The sequence below is a fragment of the Pseudophryne corroboree genome, chromosome 4 (genome assembly GCF_028390025.1).
Source record: "Pseudophryne corroboree isolate aPseCor3 chromosome 4, aPseCor3.hap2, whole genome shotgun sequence".
Taxonomy (NCBI): Eukaryota; Metazoa; Chordata; class Amphibia; order Anura; family Myobatrachidae; genus Pseudophryne; species Pseudophryne corroboree.
In genome coordinates, this window is record NC_086447.1 from 615,336,423 (window position 1) to 615,356,778 (window position 20,356).

Consider the following 20,356-nt stretch of genomic DNA (forward strand, 5'->3'; position numbering starts at 1 on the left):
AACGGCGTAGGACCGGATTAAAGACTTTTTCACTTTATATCAAGTCTGCTGAGTGCCGCTGATTCTTTTGCTTCTATATATATATATATATATATATATATATATATATATACACGACGTTTCCTGGCATGCAGCGGCACTCAGGGAAAGATACGAGCAATTACAAGCAAAAGGTGTTTATTCCATAGTGAAAAAAATGGTCCAACGTTTCGGGGCGCAACCACCCCTCGGGGCGTCTGTAACTACGAAGGGTGAGTGCCAATCCATTGGTATACATATATATATATATATATATATATACACACACACACACAAACTTCCCCCCTGGACCAAACTAGAGTTCCAAAACCTGGAAGTGGACTCCTCAGGGTACAACAGTTGTGTGACAAGCACAGTTGCACAGTTAGATACTGTACAAATGGCAAAACCAACCTCGTTCACATCAAACCAGGCAATCCATTTTTTTTTTTATTTAGCCTTGCATTTGATTATTGACATGCTTAAATAGGAGAGGGCCTTCCACAAACTGTCAATTACTACAAAGTTTGGAGGAAACAATTTTCTAGAATGTCACTGTTTGTTATAGCATTAAGATTTCTCATCCAGGCTATTAGACTATTATTTATCCACTACACAAGAAAAATGTAAGCTTGACAATGGGAAAAGAAAGGACATAAAACTGTCACCACTCTCATCTGCACAGAACAGAATGCTGAAAGTAATACACATCTTATCCTTCTTGTACTTTGCAATAAAAATATTTTTATAAATCTTTACTTTTTTTTTTTTAAAGCTGACGATATGTTGCTGCAAATCTCACTGGGAATAAAATCTAAAGGATATAGAGTACCTGTGATCAGATGCCGGAATCTCTGCTCTACCATAATACATGAGTGCACCAGGAGTCCATGTGTGTCTTATTCTAGTACTGAAATCCAGATCATTGTCTAGAAGATTAAGGTCTCCAGCTACATGTGGATTATGAGCACATGTAATAAAATATGTTAGGGCATGGTGGTTAGTAAAAATGATGTTCTACAAGCATTTTATAATTGCAGAAGCAAATAAGTTTCTATGCGATATGAAAACATGGCATAATTACCATTGTAAAATACTAGTTTCTAATTTGCCAATTTGGTGTCTTACCATGGTAAACCAATGCCGTGTTTCATTACTCACAAATTCATTGTGGCTTGTCACAAAACAGCATACTGTAAAGTATTATAAGCATAGTGCATATGACTTTTGTCTCTCTCTCTACATCTATCTATCTATCTATCTATATATATATATATAAACACAAGAGTGTCCGGCTCTCACGCTTAGTAGTCGACTTGAAGTGATCCGGTGTCCAACCTCTCTAATGAGCATGTGGGCAGAAAGTAATGGTGGCACTCAGAAATAAACAGGCAGAGTCAACGCTGGTAAGGTCGACGTTTCAGGGAGGTCTTCCATTTTATCAAGACACCTTGGTGTCTTGATAAAAGGGAGCAGTCCCTGAAACGTCGACTTTACCAGCGTTGACTCTGCCTGTTTATTTCTGAGTGCCACCATTACTTTCTGCATATATACATATATATATATATATATATATATATATATATACACGTATATACATATATAGTACATATTTAAAGTCTATACTTGAAGAGATCCAGCTTCAACCACTTGTATTACACATTTAAGGCCACAGTGGTTTCAATTAAAAAAGTAATTAGTCTAATACTGGCCCCACACTGTCAACTACATCATTTGGAAGTATTTAAAGATAATTCCATTTAAACCATATATCTTGTTTTTGACAGACATAAAAATATTTTTTACTTTGTAATACTCATTTATCTGTTCTAATGGGGTATCTAATTCCTACAACGGCCCACACCGTTCTGCGCTCTACTTTCAGTGCTCAGCTTGTTTCAAACAGGCCAAGCTGAAGTAGATAACACCCCCTCCCCCCTAAAAAACTCCCCAAAGCATGCTACATGCTTTTCATGTATAAATTAAGTCCACATGTAAGCAATGAATTCCACTTCGTCAGGGGGAAAATAGAGAGTAGAGTGGTATGAGACCAGTACAACCATCCAGGACCCTGGCAGCTCCAGCCAATGGTCCACACAAGATAAATAAAAATGTTTTTATCTTAACTGAAAGCGATTTTTCTAAAGGTGGCCATACACTAAGCCTCGCATGCGATAACTCCGCAACTCCCCGCCGGCGTCATTTTGCATACGATATTTTGCATGCGATCCTATTCACTGTTCCGTGGTACGATGTATCCTTGGTGCAACAGTGACAATCTCCAGATCCGATCCGATGAGCACGGGACTGTACTTCGGACCCTTATATCATTGTATGTATTTGTTACATACTGTAACTGCTTATTCCTGCGCTATAATATAGCCTGCCTTTTCTAGTCCCCCCATAATGTTGTTACCAATAATGCTGCTGCATGTGTAGGATGGATCCTTTTTAAAAGACAAAAAACTGAAATATGCGTTGGCTTAGATAACAGGAGTATTACAAAAACTGTACAAGTAAAGTGTAAGTGTTTCACCGCGTAGTTTTACTGGAACATTGACTGTAATAATCTTATCTAAAAATAAGTGATTAGGCTAGTACCTGATTTTTCAAATGGTAATTTCTTTCTCCACCATAATACTCTGTCTGTCCAAGCTGGGGTTCTGCACTTTTCACTTGTATCATATGCTTCTGAACCAATGTCATACTTATAAGTTGGGCCAAAGTGAATTGTACCTTCATAGAAGTCTTTGAATATCTATAGAGAAAAAAACATAATGAATATGGTCTAATAAGGATGCTATCTGATGATAGAAAAATGGTACAATGCAAGTACACTTTATATACCAAATGTTGTTGTATACCATAGTTCTTTATAATGTAAACGTGATGGAACCAAAGGATTCCTATAAGCTTTCCACAACATAGCTGCCTTAGTGCTGGCGTCTTTCATGCAACACTTGAGGTTTTACCTACAATAATAAACAGTGTATAATACTTTTCTCTTCATACTTATCAAGCCCTTAACAGGTATGTTGCTTAGAATGGTTATGATGTTAATGTATGCTTTTGTTGCACATCGTGACTCTCACTGTACATCTTACCTCCATTATGAAATAATAGTGAGCTTATAATGAACTTAATTCTGGATTACTCACTGAGAGAATGACAGTGGGCCACACAGTCATCTAGTAGCATTATTTTAGTGTTACCTTCTTATTATGCCATTATTCCAAAGTGTTTTATTTGAATGAGAAGGCACCTACGAGAATTCAGATATAACCCTTTCCAGTGCCCGTAGGTATGTTACTTAATAATAATAATAATAATAATAATAATAATAATAATAATTTTATTTATATAGCGCTCTTTCTCCAACAGGACTCAAGATACTTCCATCTCTCCTGGGTACAGTATTTCCAAGTAGGGTCAAAGTAAAGCTAAGTTAGTTACCCAGTTATCTCATTACATCTCTCCAATTTAGTCTTAATAACTTCAGCTAAAAAAACGATTTTATAAGTAACATCTAATTGATTTGGAGTAGGATGTTCCATCGATCGTCAACATATCTTTCAAATAAAAATTCCAGTATCCTTCTGTTATGTTCCACACAAATAAAGGAATCCTGCACAGAAGACACTCTATTATACCTGATGATGTTGCCAAGCTTGATGATGTACTGTATAAACAGTGATTAGGTATTACAAAAAAAAAAAAAATCTTAAAAACATACTACAAAATAATAGGACAAAATGTCCTATATGTAGACTACATTACAGAAATATGAAGTAGACACAATAATCAGGTAACATGTAACATGAACATAAAATTATATGAAAAAGTACATTTTATCTAAAAATTGTTTAATGGTGGACAACACAACCCAAAGAGCATCCATTATGCTATCTTGTGTCCTGATGAATAATTTCCATTGCTAGGCTAAAGTTGCTTATTTGTTCTAATTTCTCTATAGCCTGACTGACGTGAACTTTATCTTCCAGTTCCCCAAATATTTGCACAACCTACTGTATCTTTAAAAGTTACATTGTGTGATAAAACAACAGTATAACTGCTGTGAACCCTATAAAGATAATTTTTATTTAGAAAAATACATACTTTTCCACAAGACTTTTGAAGCTGAAGTTGATCAAATTCAAAAAGTTTTTTCCAGTCCTGACGTTTAATAAAATAGAAAACTTCTTCATATGTGAGGTCTAACCGGTAATTAAAATCTCCACACCAGAATACATAATCATGTGAAAACACATTTCTTCCCTGGATTACATTAAACAAAAACAAAAAAAATAGGTTAAGATGACTGGCATTGCAAGGGTTTCACCATGTAAATATCACAAAGTCTAATTGTAGTTTCATTTTATGTAAAATATAAATTACATTTTCAATTTTGTAATACTGATTTATACTTTTTTCTCTAATTTATTGGAGATAAGTATATTTACTCCTTTATTTCTTTCATTGATACCTAATATTGTAGAACACAATACGAACATCATTCATTGATTTTCTGAAATAAAGTTCCTTTTGTCAAATAATGTATTAAATAAAAGAGGAAAAATTGACTACCACAACTGTCCAAAGAGTATGACATGCGTACATATTATATATATATAATTATTTTCTACATTGTAAATTAATACTGAAGACATCAAAACTATGAAAGAACACATATGGAATTATGTTGTAAACAAAAAAGTGTTAAATTAAAATAGGTTTTATATTTTAGATTCCTCAAAGTAGCCCCCTTTTGCTTTGATGAAAGCTTTGCACACTCTTGGCATTCTCTCAATCAGCTTCATGAGGTAGTCTCCTGGAATGGTTTTCCAACAGTCTTTAAGGAGTTCCCAGAGGTACTGAGCACTTGTTGGCTGCTCAGTACCCCTGGTCAAGTAGCCCTTACATAGCCTGGAGGTGTGTTTGGGGTCATTGTCTTGATGAAACACAAATGATGCTCCCAGTAAGCGCAATCCAGATGGGATGGCATGGCGCTGCAGAATGCTGTGGTAGCCATGCTGGTTAAGTGTGCCTTGAATTTTGAATAAATCACCAACAGTGTCACCAGCAAAGCACCCCCACACCAACACACCTCCTCCTCCATGCTTCACAGTGGGAACCACCAATGCAGAAACTATCTGCTCACCTTCTCTGCGTCTCACAAAGACACGGCGGTTGGAACCAAAAATCTCAAATTTGGACACATCAGACCAAAGTACAGATTTCCACTGGTCTAATGTCCATTCCTTCTGTTACTTGGCTCAAACAATTCTCTTCTTCTTGTTGTTCATCCTCAGTAGTGGCTTCTTCACAGCAATTCGACCATGAAGGTCTGATTCACGCAGTCTCCTCTGAACAGTTGATGTTGAGATTTGTCTGCTACTTGAACTCTGTGAAGAATTTATGTGGGCTCCAATCTGAGGTGCTGTTATGTAGCGGTTTCTGAGGCTGGTAACTCTAATGAACATATCCTCTGCAGCAGAGGTTACTCTTGGTCTTCCTTTCCTGGGGCGGTCCTCATGAGAGCCAGTTTCATCATAGTTTGATGGTTTTTGCAACTGCACTTGAAGATACATTCAAAGTTCTTGAAATTTTCCATATCGACTGACCTTCATGTCTTAAAGTAATGATGGACCATCGTTTCTCTTTACTGAGTTCAGTGGTTCGTGCCATAATATGGATTACAACAGTAGTCAAATAGGGGTGTCCACTGTGTACTAACCCTACCTCTGCACAACGCAACTGATGGTCTCAAACACATTAAGAAGGCAAGTAATCCACAGATTGACTCTTGACAAGGCACACCTGTTAATTCAAAACCATTCCAGGAGACTACCTCATGAAGGTGACTGAGAGAATGCCAAGAAAGTGCAAAGCTGTCATCAAAGAAAAAGGGGGCTACTTTCAGAAATCTAAAATATAAAACATATTTTGATTTGTTTAACACTTTTTTGATTACAACATAATTCCATATGTCTTCAGTATTAATCTACAATACAGAAAATAATTAAAATTAAAAAAAACCATTGAATGAGAATGTGTGTCCAAACTTTTGACTGGTACTGTATATATATATATATATATATATATATATATATATATATATATATATATATTTTTTTTTTTTTACTGATCAATACTAATTAGCTGGAATTACAGTACCATACTTAGTTGCCTCAGGACTGTGGCTTTGTACAAAAATATGCAAATCTGAGGAGAGATCAGGCTATGGGGTGGGGGGAACGACACACGTGCTGTGGTGTTGTTACCGGCACTTTCACGCTGGTGCAATAGCAACTCGCACCTCATAGGACTGGCCTGAACTACTATGCGGAGCCCGTCTATACCCCATGGTCCTTACGGAGTCCCCAGCATCCTCTACGGAGTAGGAGAAAAAGATTTACTGGTAGGTTTAAAATCTTATTTTCTCTTACGTCCTAGAGGATGCTGGGGACTCCGTAAGGACCATGGGGATTATGCCAAAGCTCCAAAATGGGCGGGAGAGTGCGGATGACTCTGCAGCACCGATTGAGCAAACATGAGGTCCTCCTCAGCCAAGGTATTAAACTTGTAGAATTTAGCAAAAGTGTTTGACCCCGACCAAGTCATCGCTCGGCAAAGCTGCAATGCCGAGACGCCTCAGGCAGCCGCCCAGGAAGAGCCCACCTTCCTAGTGGAATGGGCTTTTACCGAATTTGGTAACGGCAATCCAGCCGTAGAATGAGCCTGCTAAATCGTGTTACAGATCCAGCGAGCAATAGTCTGCTTAGAAGCAGGAGCGCCAACCTTGTTGGCTGCATACAGGACAAACAGTGCCTCTGTTTTCCTAACCCGAGCCGTTCTGGCTACATAAATTTTCAATGCCCTGACCACATCAAGGGACTCGGAATCCTCCAAGTCCCGCGCAGCCACAGGCACCACAATAGGTTGGTTCATATGAAAGAGGAAACCACCTTAGGCAAAAATTGAGGACGAGTCCGCAACTCAGCTCTATCCACATGGAAAATCAGATAGGGGCTTTTGTGAGACAAGGCCGCCAACTAAGACACTCACCTTGTCGATGCCAAGGCCAACAACATGACCACCTTCCAAGTGAGATACTTTAATTCCACGGATTGAAGAGGCTCAAACCAGGGAGACTTAAGGAATTGTAACACCACGTTAAGGTCCCATGGTGCCACTGGAGGCACAAAAGTAGGCTGGATATGCAGCACTCCCTTCACAAAAGTCTGGACTTCTGGTAGAGAAGCCAATTCCTTCTGAAAGAAAATGGATAGGGCTGAAATCTGAACCTTAATGGAGCCTAATTTTAGGCCCATATTAACTCCAGTCTGTAGGAAGTGGAGAAAACGGCCCAGATGGAAATCTTCCAGAGGAGCATTCTTGGTTTCACACCAAGAGACATACTTCCTCCAGATACGGTGATAATGTTTCGCTGTCACCTCCTTCCTAGCCTTTATCAGAGTAGGGATGACCTCGTCCGGAATGCCCTTCCCTGCTAGGATCTGGCGTTCAACCGCCATGCTGTCAAACGCAGCCGCGGTAAGTCTTGGAACAGACAGGGCCCCTGTTGCAACAGGTCCTCTCTGAGAGGAAGCGGCCACGGATCTTCTGTGAGCATTTCCTGTAGATTCGGATACCAGGCCCTTCGAGGCCAATCTGGAACAATGAGAATTGTCTGTACTCCTTTTCTTCTTATGATTCTCAATACTTTTGAGATGAGAGGAAGAGGAGGGAACACATAGACCGACTGAAACACCCACGGTGTCACCAGGGCGTCCACTGCTACTGCTTGAGGGTCCCTTGACCTGGCACAATACCTCGGAAGTTTTTTGTTGAGGCGTGACGCCATCATGTCTATTTGAGGAAGTCCCCAAAGACTTGCTATTTCTGCAAAGACTTCTTGATGAAGACCCCACTCTCCTGGTTGGAGATCGTGTCTGCTGAGGAAGTCTGCTTCCCAGTTGTCCACTCCCGGAATGAATACCGCTGACAGAGCGCTTACGTGATTTTCCGCCCAGCACAGAATCCTGGTGGCTTCCGCCATTGCCACTCTGCTCCTTGTCCTGCCTTGGCGGTTTACATGAGCCACGGCTGTGACATTGTCTTATTGAATCAGAACCGGTAGGTCGCGAAGAAGATTCTCTGCTTGACGGAGGCCGTTGTATATGGCCCTCAATTCCAGTACGTTGATGTGTAGACAAGCCTCCTGGCTTGACCACAGTCCCTGGAAGTTTCTTCCCAGTGTGACTGCTCCCCATCCTCGGAGGCTCGCGTCCGTGGTCACCAGAATCCAGTCTTGAATGCCGAACCTGCGACCCTCTAGAAGGTGAGTACTCTGCAGCCACCACAAGAGAGATACCCTGGCCCTAGGGGACAGGCTGATCTTCTGATGAATATGTAGATGGGACCCGGACCACTTGTCCAGAAGGTCCCACTGAAAAGTCCTTGCATGGAACCTGCCAAAGGGAATGGCCTCGTAAGACGCCACCATCTTTCCCAGAACTCGAGTGCATTGATAGACCGACACCCTTTTCGGCTTCAACAGGTCCCTGACCAAGCTCTGGAGTTCCTGGGCCTTTTCCAATGGGAGAAAACCCCTTTTTTGTTCCGTGTCCAGAATCATGCCTAAGAAAGGCAATCGGGTCGTTGGAACCAACTGTGACTTTGGTAGATTGAGAATCCAGCCGTGCTGCTGCAACACCCTCAGGGAGAGTGACACGTTGTTCAGCAACTGGTCTCTCGATCTCGCTTTTATCAGGAGATCGTCCAAGTACGGGATAATTGTGACTCTCTGCTTGCGCAGGAGCACCATCATTTCCGCCATTACCTTGGTGAAAATCCTTGGGGCCGTGGAAAGTCCAAACGGCAACGTCTGAAATTGGTAATGACAATCCTGTACAGCAAACCTCAGGAACGCCTGATGAGGAGGATATATGGGGACATGAAGGTATGTATCCTTTATGTCCAGAGACACCATATAATCCCCCCCTTCCAGGCTGGCGATGACTGCTCTGAGCGATTCCATCTTGAATTTGAACCTGTTCAAGTATAGGTTTAAGGGTTTTAAATTCAGAATGGGTCTGACCGAACCGTCCGGTTTCGGGACCACAAACAGGGTTAAGTAGTACCTCGTCCCCTGTTGAAGCAGGGGAACTTTCACCACCACTTGTTGAAGACACATTTTTTGAATTGCACTTAAAACTACCTCCCTCTCTGGGGAAGAAGCTGGTAGGGCCGATTTGAAAAACCGGCGAGGAGGCACATCTTCGAATTCCAGCTTGTAACCCTGGGAAACAATTTCTATTGCCCAGGGATCCACCTGTGATTGAACCCAGACGTGGCTGAAAAGTCGAAGACGTGCCCCCACTGGGGCGGACTCCCTCAGCGGAGCCCCAGCGTCATGCGGTGGATTTAGTAGAAGCCGGGGAGGACTTCTGCTCCTGGGAACCAGCTGTAGCTGGCAGCTTTTTCCCTCTGCCCTTACCTCTGGCGAGAAAGGAAGATCCCCGTCCTCTTTTGGATGTATGCGACCGAAAGGACTGCATCTGATAATGTGGCGTTTTCTTTGGCTGTGAGGAAACATAAGGTAAAAAAGCGGATTTACCTGCGGTAGCTGTGGATACCAGGTCCGTGAGACCTTCCCCAAATAAGTCCTCACCCTTGTAAGGCAAACCCTCCATATGCCTGTTTGAGTCAGCATCACCCGTCCATTGGCGGGTCCACATGGCTCGCCTAGCAGAAATCGCCATGGCGTTGGCTCTGGAACCCAGTAGGCCAACGTCTCTCTGAGCATTTCTCATATATAGGACAGCATCCTTTATATGATCCAAGGTCAGTAAAATGGTATCTTTATCCAGGGTATCAATGTCAGCAGACAAGGTATCTGTCCACGCTGCTACAGCGCTACAAACCCAAGCCGACGCTATCGCCGGTCTGAGCAAGGTACCAGTATGTGTATAAATTGACTTCAAGGTAGTCTCCTGCCTGCGATCAGCAGGATCCTTGAGGGCTGCGGTATCTTGCGACGGCAGTGCCACCTTTTTGGATAAGCGCGTTAACTCCTTGTCCACCCTGGGGGAGGATTCCCACCGTATCTTGTCCTTAGCCGGGAAAGGATACGCCATAACAATCCTTTTGGGAATCTGCAGTTTCTTGTCTGGAGTTTCCCAAGCCCTTTCAAACAACTCATTTAACTCATGGGAAGGGGGGAAAGTAACCTCCGGTTTCTTTTCTTTAAACATGTGGACCCTCGTGTCAGGTACAGAGGGGTCATCCGTGATATGCAACACATCTTTTATTGCAATAATCATATAATGAATACTTTTTGCCAACTTTGGCTGCAACCTCGTATCATCGTAGTCGACACTGGAGTCAGAATCCGTGTCGGTATCAGTGTCTGCTATTTGGGATAGCGGGCGCTTCTGAGACCAAGAAGGGCCCTGTGACATAGTAAAAGGCAAGGATGGACTCCCTGCATTTTCCCTGGACTCCGCTTTGTCCAACCTTTTATGTAATAAATTCACATTTGCATTTAAAACATTCCACATATCCAACCAATCAGGTGTCGGCGTTGCCGACGGAGACACCACACTCATTTGCTCCACCTCCTCCCTAGAAGAGCCTTCCGCTTAAGACATGCCGACACACGCGTACCGACACCCCCACACACTCAGGGATATATCCAATCTGGAGACAGTCCCCCAATAAGGCCCTTTGGAGAGACAGAGAAAGAGTATGCCAGCACACACCCAGCGCCAATGACCCTGGAAAACAATTTCCCAGACACACAGCGCTTTAATATTATTCAATATACCTTCACTGCCAAATTAAGTGCCCCCCCCTCTTTTTAAGCCCTCTGTCACCGTGTACAGCAGGGGAGAGTCCGGGGAGCCAGCTTCTCTGCAGTGTGCTGTGGAGAAAATGGCGCTGGTCAGTGCTGTGGAATCAAGCTCCGCCCCCTCAGCGGCGGGCTTTGGTCCCGCTCAAAAATACAATACTGGCGGGGGATATGTATATATATTGCCGCCGCAGCCCATATATACTAAAATGCCAGCCTAGATGTTTTATATTGCTGCCCAAGGCGCCCCCCCTGCGCCCTGCACCCATCCGTGCCTCAGTGTGTGTTGTGTGTGGGAGCAATGGCGCGCAGCGTTACCGCTGCGTGTTACCTCAGTGAAGATCAGAAGTCTTCTGCCGCCTGTGATGTCTTCTTTCTTCTCACCCGGCTTCTATCTTCCGGCTCTGCAAGGAGGACGGTGGCGCGGCTCTGGGACGAACAGCGAGGGTGAGACCTGCGTTCCGATCCCCCTGGAGCTAATGGTGTCCAGTAGCCTAAGAAGCAGAGCCTATCACTTAAGTAGGTCTGCTTCTCTCTCCTCAGTCCCACGATGCAGGGCTCCTTCCACGGCTGCCCCCAAGCAGCTCCCTTCACGGCTCCCTCCAGCAGCTCCCTGCAAAATCACACACGGGGAGCTGCTGACAGCAGCATCATGGACAGGACACGGAACGGCCAAATCCGACAGTCGGATTTGGCTCAAATCCGACAGTCGGATTTGGCCTCTAATGGAATAGGGCATGTTGGATTAATTCCGACAAATGCATGTCAGAATGGATCCGACTCTTATTGAATACACCCCTATATATCCCCCTTCTCAAAAGATAACTGACTTTCTGATCTAAAAATAAGATTTTACTTACCGGTAAATCTATTTCTCGTAGTCCGTAGTGGATGCTGGGAACTCCGTAAGGACCATGGGGAATAGCGGGCTCCGAAGGAGGCTGGGCACTCTAGAAAGATTTATGACTACCTGGTGTGCACTGGCTCCTCCCACTATGACCCTCCTCCAAGCCTCAGTTAGGACACTGTGCCCGGACGAGCTGACATAATAAGGAAGGATTTTGAATCCCGGGTAAGACTCATACCAGCCACACCAATCACACCGTACAACTCGTTATACTATATCCAGTTTGACAGTATGAAAACAACTGAGCCTCTCAACAGATGGCTCAACAATAACCCTTTAGTTAGCAATAACTATTTACAAGTATTGCAGACAATCCGCACTTGGGATGGGCGCCCAGCATCCACTACGGACTACGAGAAATAGATTTACCGGTGAGTAAAATCTTATTTTCTCTGACGTCCTAATGGATGCTGGGAACTCCGTAAGGACCATGGGGATTATACCAAAGCTCCCAAACGGGCGGGAGAGTGCGGATGACTCTGCAGCACCGAATGAGAGAACACAAGGTCCTCCTCAGCCAGGGTATCAAATTTGTAGAATTTTGCAAACGTGTTTGCCCCTGACCAAGTAACAGCTCGGCAAAGTTGTAAAGCCGAGACCCCTCGGGCAGCCGCCCAAGATGAGCCCACCTTCCCTGTGGAATGGGCTTTCACTGATTTAGGATGCGGCAGTCCAGCCGCAGAATGCGCCTGCTGAATCGTGTCACAGATCCAGCGAGCGATAGTCTGCTTAGAAGCAGGAGCACCCAGCCTGTTGGGTGCATACAGGATAAATAGCGAGTCAATTTTCCTGACTCTAGCCGTCCTGGAAACATAATTTTTCAAGGCCCTGACTACGTCCAGTAACTTGGAATCCTCCAAGTCCCTAGCAGCCGCAGGCACCACAATAGGTTGGTTCAAGTGAAAAACTGATACCACCTTAAGGAGAAACTGGGGACGAGTCCTCAATTTTGCCCTATCCATATGGAAAATCAGATAAGGACTTTTATATGACAAAGCCGCCAATTCTGATACACGCCTGGCCGAAACCAAAGCCAATAACATGACCACTTTCAACGTGAGATATTTTAGATCCACGGTTTTTAGTGGTTCAAACCAATGTGATTTTAAGAAACTCAACACCACGTTGAGATCCCAAGGTGCCACTGGAGGCACAACTGGGGGCTGAATATGCAGCACTCCTTTTACAATGTCTGAACTTCAGGTACTGAAGCTAATTTTTTCTGGAAGAAAATCGACAGAGCCGAGATCTGTATCTTAATGGAGCCTAATTTTAGGCCCATAGACACTCCTGCTTGTAGGAAATGCAGAAATCGACCTAGTTGAAATTCCTCTGTTGGGGCCTTTTTTGGCCTCACACCAAGCAACATATTTCCGCCATATGCGGTGATAATGTTTTGCAGTAACATCTTTCCTGGCTTGAATCAGCGTAGGAATGACTTCCTCCGGAATGCCCTTTTCCTTTAGGATCCGGCGTTCAACCGCCATGCCATCAAAACGTAGCCGCGGTAAGTCTTGGAACAGACAGGGCTTCTGCTGCAGCAGGTCCTGTCTGAGCGGCAGAGGCCATGGGTCCTCTGATATATAGTTTCTTGAAGTTCTGGGTACCAGGCTCTTCTTGGCCAATCCGGAACCACGATTATCGTTCTTACTCCTCGCCTTCTTATTATTCTCAGTACCTTTGGTATGAGAGGCAGAGGGGGGAACACATAAACCGACTGGTACACACACGGTGTTACCAGAGCGTCCACAGCGATCGCCTGAAGGTCCCTTGACCTGGCGCAATATCTTTTATAGCTTTTTGTTGAGGCGGGACGCCTTCATGTCCACCTGTGGCCTTTCCCAATGGTGTACAATCCTTTGGAAGACTTCTGGATGAAGTCCCCACACTCTCGGGTGGAAGTCGTGTCTGCTGAGAAGATCTGCTTCCCAGTTGTCCACTCCGGGAATGAACACTGCTGACAGTGCTAACACATGATTTTCCGCCCATCGGAGAATCCTTGTGGCTTCTGCCATCGCCATCCTGCTTCTTGTGCCGCCCTGTTGGTTTACATGGGCGACTGCCGTGATGTTGCCTGATTGGATCAGGACCGGCTGGTTTTGAAGCAGAGGCCTTGCCTGACTCAGGGCATTGTAAATGGCCCTCTGTTCCAGAATATTTATGTAGGGAAGTCACCTGACTTGACCAAAGTCCCTGGAAGGTTCTTCCCTGTGTGACTGCCCCCCAGCCTCAAAGGCTGGTATCCATGGTCACTAGGACCTAGTCCTGTATGTCGAACCTGCGGCCCTCTTGAAGATGGGCACTCTGCAGCCACTACAGTAGAGATACCCTGGTCCTTGGAGACAGGGTTATCAGCCTAATGCATCTGAAGATGCGACCCGGACCACTTGTCTAACAGGTCCCCCTGAAAAGTTCTTGCATGGAACCTGCCGAATGGGATTGCTTCGTAGGAAGCTATCATTTTTCCCAGGACTCGCGTGCAATGATGCACCGATAACTGTTTTGGCTTCAGGAGGTCTCTGACTAGAGATGACAGCTCCTTGGCTTTCTCCTCCTGGAGAAACACTTATTTCTGGTCTGTGTCCAGAACCATCCCCAGGAACAGTAGACGTGTCGTAGGAACCAACTGTGACTCTGGACTGTTTAGAATCCAACCGTGCTGTTGTAGCACTTTCCAAAATAGTGCTACCCCGACTAGCAACTGCTCCTTGGACCTCGCCCTTATAAGGAGATTGTCCAAGTACGGGATAATTAAAAACTCCCCTTTTCGAAGGAGTATCATCATTCCGGCCATTACCATGGTAACACCCTCGGTGCCATGTACAGTCCAAACGGCAGAGTCTGGACTTGGTAATGGTAATCCTGTACCACAATCTGAGGTACTCCTGGCGAGGATAGTAAATAGGGACATGCAGGTAAGCATCCTTGATGTCCCGGGATACCATGTAATCCCCCTCGTCCAGGCTTGCAATAACCGCCCTGAGCGATTCCATCTTGAACTTGAATTTTTTATGTATGTGTTCAAGGATTTTAAATATAAAAAAGGGTCACACCGAACCATGCGGTTTCGGTACCCCAAACCGTGTGGAATAGTAAACCTGTCCTTGTTGGAGTAGGGGCACCTTAAGTATTACCTGCTGGGAATACAGCTTATTAATTGCCTCTAGCACAGCCTCCCTGCCTGAGGGAGTTGTCGGCAAGGCATATTTGAGGAAACGGCGGGGGGAAGACATATCGAATTCCAACTTGTACCCCTGAAATACTACTTGAATGAAACAGGGATCCACCTGTGAGCGAGCCCACTGATCGCTGAAATTTTTGAGACGGCCCCCCACCGTACCTGGCTACACCTGTGGAGCCCCCGCGTCATGCTGTGGACTCAGAGGAAGCGAGAGAAGAATTATGATTCTGGGAACAGGCTGACTGGTGCAGCTTTTTCCCTCTTCCCTTGTCTCTGTACAGAAAGGAAGCGCCTTTGACCCGCTTGCTTTTCTGAAGCCGAAAGGACTGTACCTGATAATACAGTGCTTTCTTAGTCTGTGAGGAAAATTGAGGTAAAATATTTCTTCCCAGCTGTTGCTGCGGATACGAGGTCCCAGAGACCATCCCCAAATAATTCCTCACCCTTATAAGGCAGAATCTCTATGCGCCTTTTAAGGTCAGCATCACCTGTCCAGTGACAGGTCTTTAATACCCTCCTGACAGAATGGACATTACATTCATTTTGGATGCCAGCCGGCAAAATATCCCTCTGTGCATCCCTCATATATAAGACGACGTCTTTAATATGTTCTCATGTTAGCAAACTAGTATGTTTGACAGGGTCACCGACCACGCTGCAGCAGCACGCTCTGCAGGTTTCAGTCTAGTACCTGAGTGTGTAAATACAGACTTCAGGATAGCCTCCTGCTTTTTATCAACAGGTACCTTCAAAGTGGCCGTTCCTAAAACGGCAGTGCCAAACCTATTTTGACAACCGTGTGAGCGCCTTATCCACCCTAGGGGATATCTCCCAGCGTAACTTATCCTCTGGCGGGAAAAGGTACGCCATCAGTAACTTTTTAGAAATTACCAGTTTCTTATCAGGGGGAACCCACGCTTTTCACACACTTCATTCATTCATCTGATGGGGGAACAAAACACTGCCTGCTTTTTCTCCCCAAACATAAAAACCCATTTTTAGAGGTTAATGTCAGAAATGTGTAACACATTTTTTATTGCCGGGATCAAGTCACGGATGTTCCTAGTGGATTGTGTATATGTCTCAACCTTGTCGACACTGGAGTCAGACTCCGTGTCGACATCTGTGTCTGCCATCTGAATGAGCGGGCGTTTTTGAGCCCCTGATGGCCTTTGAGACGCCTGGGCAGGCACGGGCTGAGAAGCCGGCTGTCCCACAGCTGTTACGTCATCCACCCTTTTATGTAAGGAGTTGACACTGTCGGTTAATACCTTTTACCTAACCATCCACTCTGGTGTCGGCCCCACAGGGGGCGACATCACATTTATCGGCATCTGCTCCGTCACTATATAAGCCTCCTCCTCAAACATGTCGACACAGCTGTACCGACACACCGCACACACACACAGGGAATGCTCTGACTGAGGACAGGACCCACAAAGCCCTTTGGGGAGACAGAGAGAGAGTATGCCAGCACACACCAGAGCGCTATATAATGAGGGGATTAACACTATAACTGAGTGAATTTTCCCCCATAGCTGCTTGTATATACAATATTGCGCCTAAATTTAGTGCCCCCCCTCTCTTTTTAACCCTTTGAGCCTGAAAACTACAGGGGAGAGCCTGGGGAGCTTTCTTCCAGTTGCACTGTGAAGAGAAAATGGCGCCAGTGTGTCTGAGGGAGATAGCTCCGCCCCTTTTCCGCTGCCTATTCTCCCGCTTTTTTCTGGATTCTGGCAGGGGTATTTACCACATATATAGCCTCTGGGGCTATATATTGTGGTATTTTTGCCAGCCAAGGTGTTTTTATTGCTGCTCAGGGCGCCCCCCCCCCAAGCGCCCTGCACCCTCAGTGACCGGAGTGTGAAGTGTGCATGAGGAGCAATGGCGCACAGCTGCAGTGCTGTGCGCTACCTTGGTGAAGACTGATGTCTTCTGCCGCCGATTTTCCGGACCTCTTCTTGCTTCTGGCTCTGTAAGGGGGACGGCGGCGCGGCTCCGGGACCGAACACCAAGGACTGGGCCTGCGGTCGATCCCTCTGGAGCTAATGGTGTCCAGTAGCCTAAGAAGCCCAATCCGGCTGCAAGCAGGCGAGTTCGCTTCTTCTCCCCTTAGTCCCTCGCTGCAGTGAGCCTGTTGCCAGCAGGTCTCACTGAAAATAAAAAACCTAATTCTATACTTTCTTTCTAGAGGCTCAGGAGTGTGCATCCAACCTCGGCCGGGCACAAGATCTAACTGAGGCTTGGAGGAGGGTCATAGTGGGAGGAGCCAGTGCACACCAGGTAGTCATAAATCTTTCTAGAGTGCCCAGCCTCCTTCGGAGCCCGCTATTCCCCATGGTCCTTACGGAGTTCCCAGCATCCACTAGGACGTCAGAGAAAAACAACTTGGAAGAGCCCTCAGATGACACCGGATAAAAAAGGTCAAAAATACCACATTTTGTGGCTTTACTAAAATGACATGGCAGGTTCAATCACCAATAAGCAAAATGTGCTACATAGCACTCACCAAGGGGAAGCTTATTTTCTGGATGATCTCTTTGTAATCCTCATTCCGTTCTTTCACTTGGGTTTGCCCAGCAGAAAAGTGGCTACATATGAAGCAAAAACTTGTACTGTAGAGCTGGAAGCGTATTGCCACTGCTCCTTTGTTCCCGGTTTTTCCTCCCATGCCAGTCTTCACAGTGTCCACTGCTAGCTCTCTGTCAGAGAAATTACCAAACAGACATAAGCTGACATGCTGGACTGCTAACTATATACAGTACAGTTTACACATATTATAAAATAAAAATATTTAAACTGCGCATAATTTAAAAATATAACATTTTAAAAGTTTAAGTATAAGTCACACTTTTTTTTTTTAACTGGTAAGTAAAATGTGAGCAATATGTTTGGGCAATACATGGTCTGCAATAGACCAGTAAGAGAGAAAACTGAATGGCCTATCACAGGTGCTTCACAGACCTGTAGTCAGTGGTGCAAGTAGAAAATATGTTAGTGGTACTATGTGTGCCTTCGGAGTGCGCGCCAAAAAGTGGATGTGGCCACATGGGGTGTGGTCAATTGAAAAAGGGGGCGTGATACACATATGGGGGCCAGATACACACGTCCCCACAGTGCCAGATATGCTCCCACAGTGCCAGATACACATATGCCCCCACAGTGCCAGATACTACCCCACAGTGCCAGATACACAAATGACACCACCAACAGTGCCAGATATGCTCCGACAGTGCCAGATACACATATGCCCCCACAGTGCCAGATACTACCCCACAGTGCCAGATACACAAATGACACCACCAACAGTGCCAGATATGCCCCCAACCCACAGTGCCAGATATGCAAATGCCCCCACAGTGCCAGATACACAAATGCCCCCACAGTGCCAGATACACAAATACCCCACTGTGCCAGATACACAAATGTCCCCACAGTGTGCCAGATATGCTCCGACAGTGCCAGATACACAAATACCCCCACCCACAGTGCCAAATACGCAAATACCCTCACCCACAGTGCCCGATATGCCCCCACCCACAGTGCCAGATATGCAAATGCCCCCACAGTGCCAGATATACCCCCAGTGCCAGATATGCAAACGCCCCCACAATGCCAGATACACAAATGCCCCCAGTGCCAGATACACAAATGCCCCCCACCCACAGTGCCAGATACGCAAATACCCCCACAGTGTCATACATGCCCCTACAGTGTATCTCCCCCGTTCACCCCGCTGTTGCTGCTTTGTAAGGGAAGGAGAGCGCAGCTAGCGCCTCTCCATCTCCTGAGTGCTCAGTCCGGCCTCCGGCGGCGGCAGTGGGTATCTCAACTGAGGCGCCGGTCTGTTAGCCAATCAGAGCTCGCGGACCGGCAGCCAATCATGTGCTGCGGCTTCCGGTCTGCGAGCTCCGATTGGCTAACAGACAGGTGCCTCTGTTGAAATACCCGCCAGACTCTGGAGACCGGACTGAGCACTGAGGGGCAGGAGAGGCACCTTCAAGTGGCTGGTGGCTTACCATAGGTTTTCAACTATAAGTATCTGATATATTTGCGTTAATATTATCGTGTACTACAGGATGAATGGGCCTAATTCAGACCTGATCGTATCAGCAACTTTGTTAGCAGATGGGCAAAACCTTGTGCTCTGCAGGGGGCAGACAGAACATGTGCAGAGAGAGTTAAATTTGGGTGGGTTATATTGTTTCTGTGCAGGGTAAATACTGGCTGCTTAATTTTTACACTGGATAAAAAAATTTATACTGGCGCCGGCTGTTGGTCAAATAATGAAATTGCAATATATAAAATATAACACTTAATTTATTAATACATTCATAAAATGCAAAATGAAATAAAAACTCCCATTCCTCTACGGGTGAAAGTAGTATGAATATGGCAGTTGCTGAAATTCATGTAAAAAATGCAGGATAGCAATATGTAATGTCCACGGCTCTGGCTAGGACTTTTATTTCCACATTACTGACAAGTCATTTAAGTGACACAATTCGTTACCAGACTTGCTTCCGGATATAGGTCCCCCTAGGTATCTTGGCAACAGGGGAAAAAAAACGGGTCTGTGATGAGCTTGTCTTAGATTCTTATCCAGTGGATGCAGAGAGTCTATATATCGCCGGGGAGTCTGTTAGAGTATATCCAATGCCAGTGGTCCTGCAGAGTATGGCTCAACGCGTTTCGCTGGTCCGATCACTGCCAGCTTCCTCAGGAGCATATACCCAGTAAGTGACTGGTGCACTATATATACCCTTATAATTAGGGAGTAGTTAGAAACAGCTGTATAGTTAATAGTCTCACTTAACAAAAAATAAAAAAACAGTAGCAGCAGAAGGCAACCCTTTATATAGTAATAGTCATCTCTATCTTTATTATTAAAAACGAGAGATAGAAATAAGTAAAAATTACCAAAATAGTGTGTATATTCTATATCACGTGACCTGCTCCGGTCACGTGTCTATTATCGACCAATGGGTACAGAGTATGGGATATTTGTATATTCCCGCCCGTGGTCACGTGACCGTCCCCGGTCACATGATCCCACGGACGGCTGGCCTCCCTCGCCGTGCATTCCATATGACGCGGAAGTAATGTGCGCCCAGTGGAGCGCATCGTCCTAAATGCGGAAGTGGACGCTGCGGTCCACTGATTGTAGAGTGCGTCATAGTTAATATGGTACATGACCATGAATGTTCAAAGAAGGAAAAAGATACATTGTATAATCAATAGCTCAGTATCATACGAGTTAGAAAGACGAGGCACATCAATAGTAAAAATAATTCATTCAAATATAACTCCTATTGGTCCTAAAGAAATTTTAAACTAGACATGCAAAATAGGATAAGGCTGCTATTATTGTCCCGCAGCCCATTAACCCGTTATTGGC

At 45.0% G+C, this 20,356-nt stretch overlaps 1 protein-coding gene across 2 annotated transcripts in view; it reads right to left on the bottom strand.

The window, feature by feature from the left end:
- SYNJ2 (synaptojanin 2) overlaps positions 1-20,356 on the bottom strand; it is a 468,795-nt gene that overhangs the window by 107,630 nt on the left and 340,809 nt on the right. For both annotated transcript variants that reach the window (XM_063917654.1, XM_063917655.1), the window contains exons 15-18: positions 17,468-17,660; positions 4,135-4,293; positions 2,620-2,776; positions 851-968 (exon numbers count right to left, since the gene is read on the bottom strand). In XM_063917654.1, the coding sequence (XP_063773724.1) occupies positions 851-968; positions 2,620-2,776; positions 4,135-4,293; positions 17,468-17,660 (627 nt within the window). The remainder of the gene's footprint in view (positions 1-850; positions 969-2,619; positions 2,777-4,134; positions 4,294-17,467; positions 17,661-20,356) is intronic.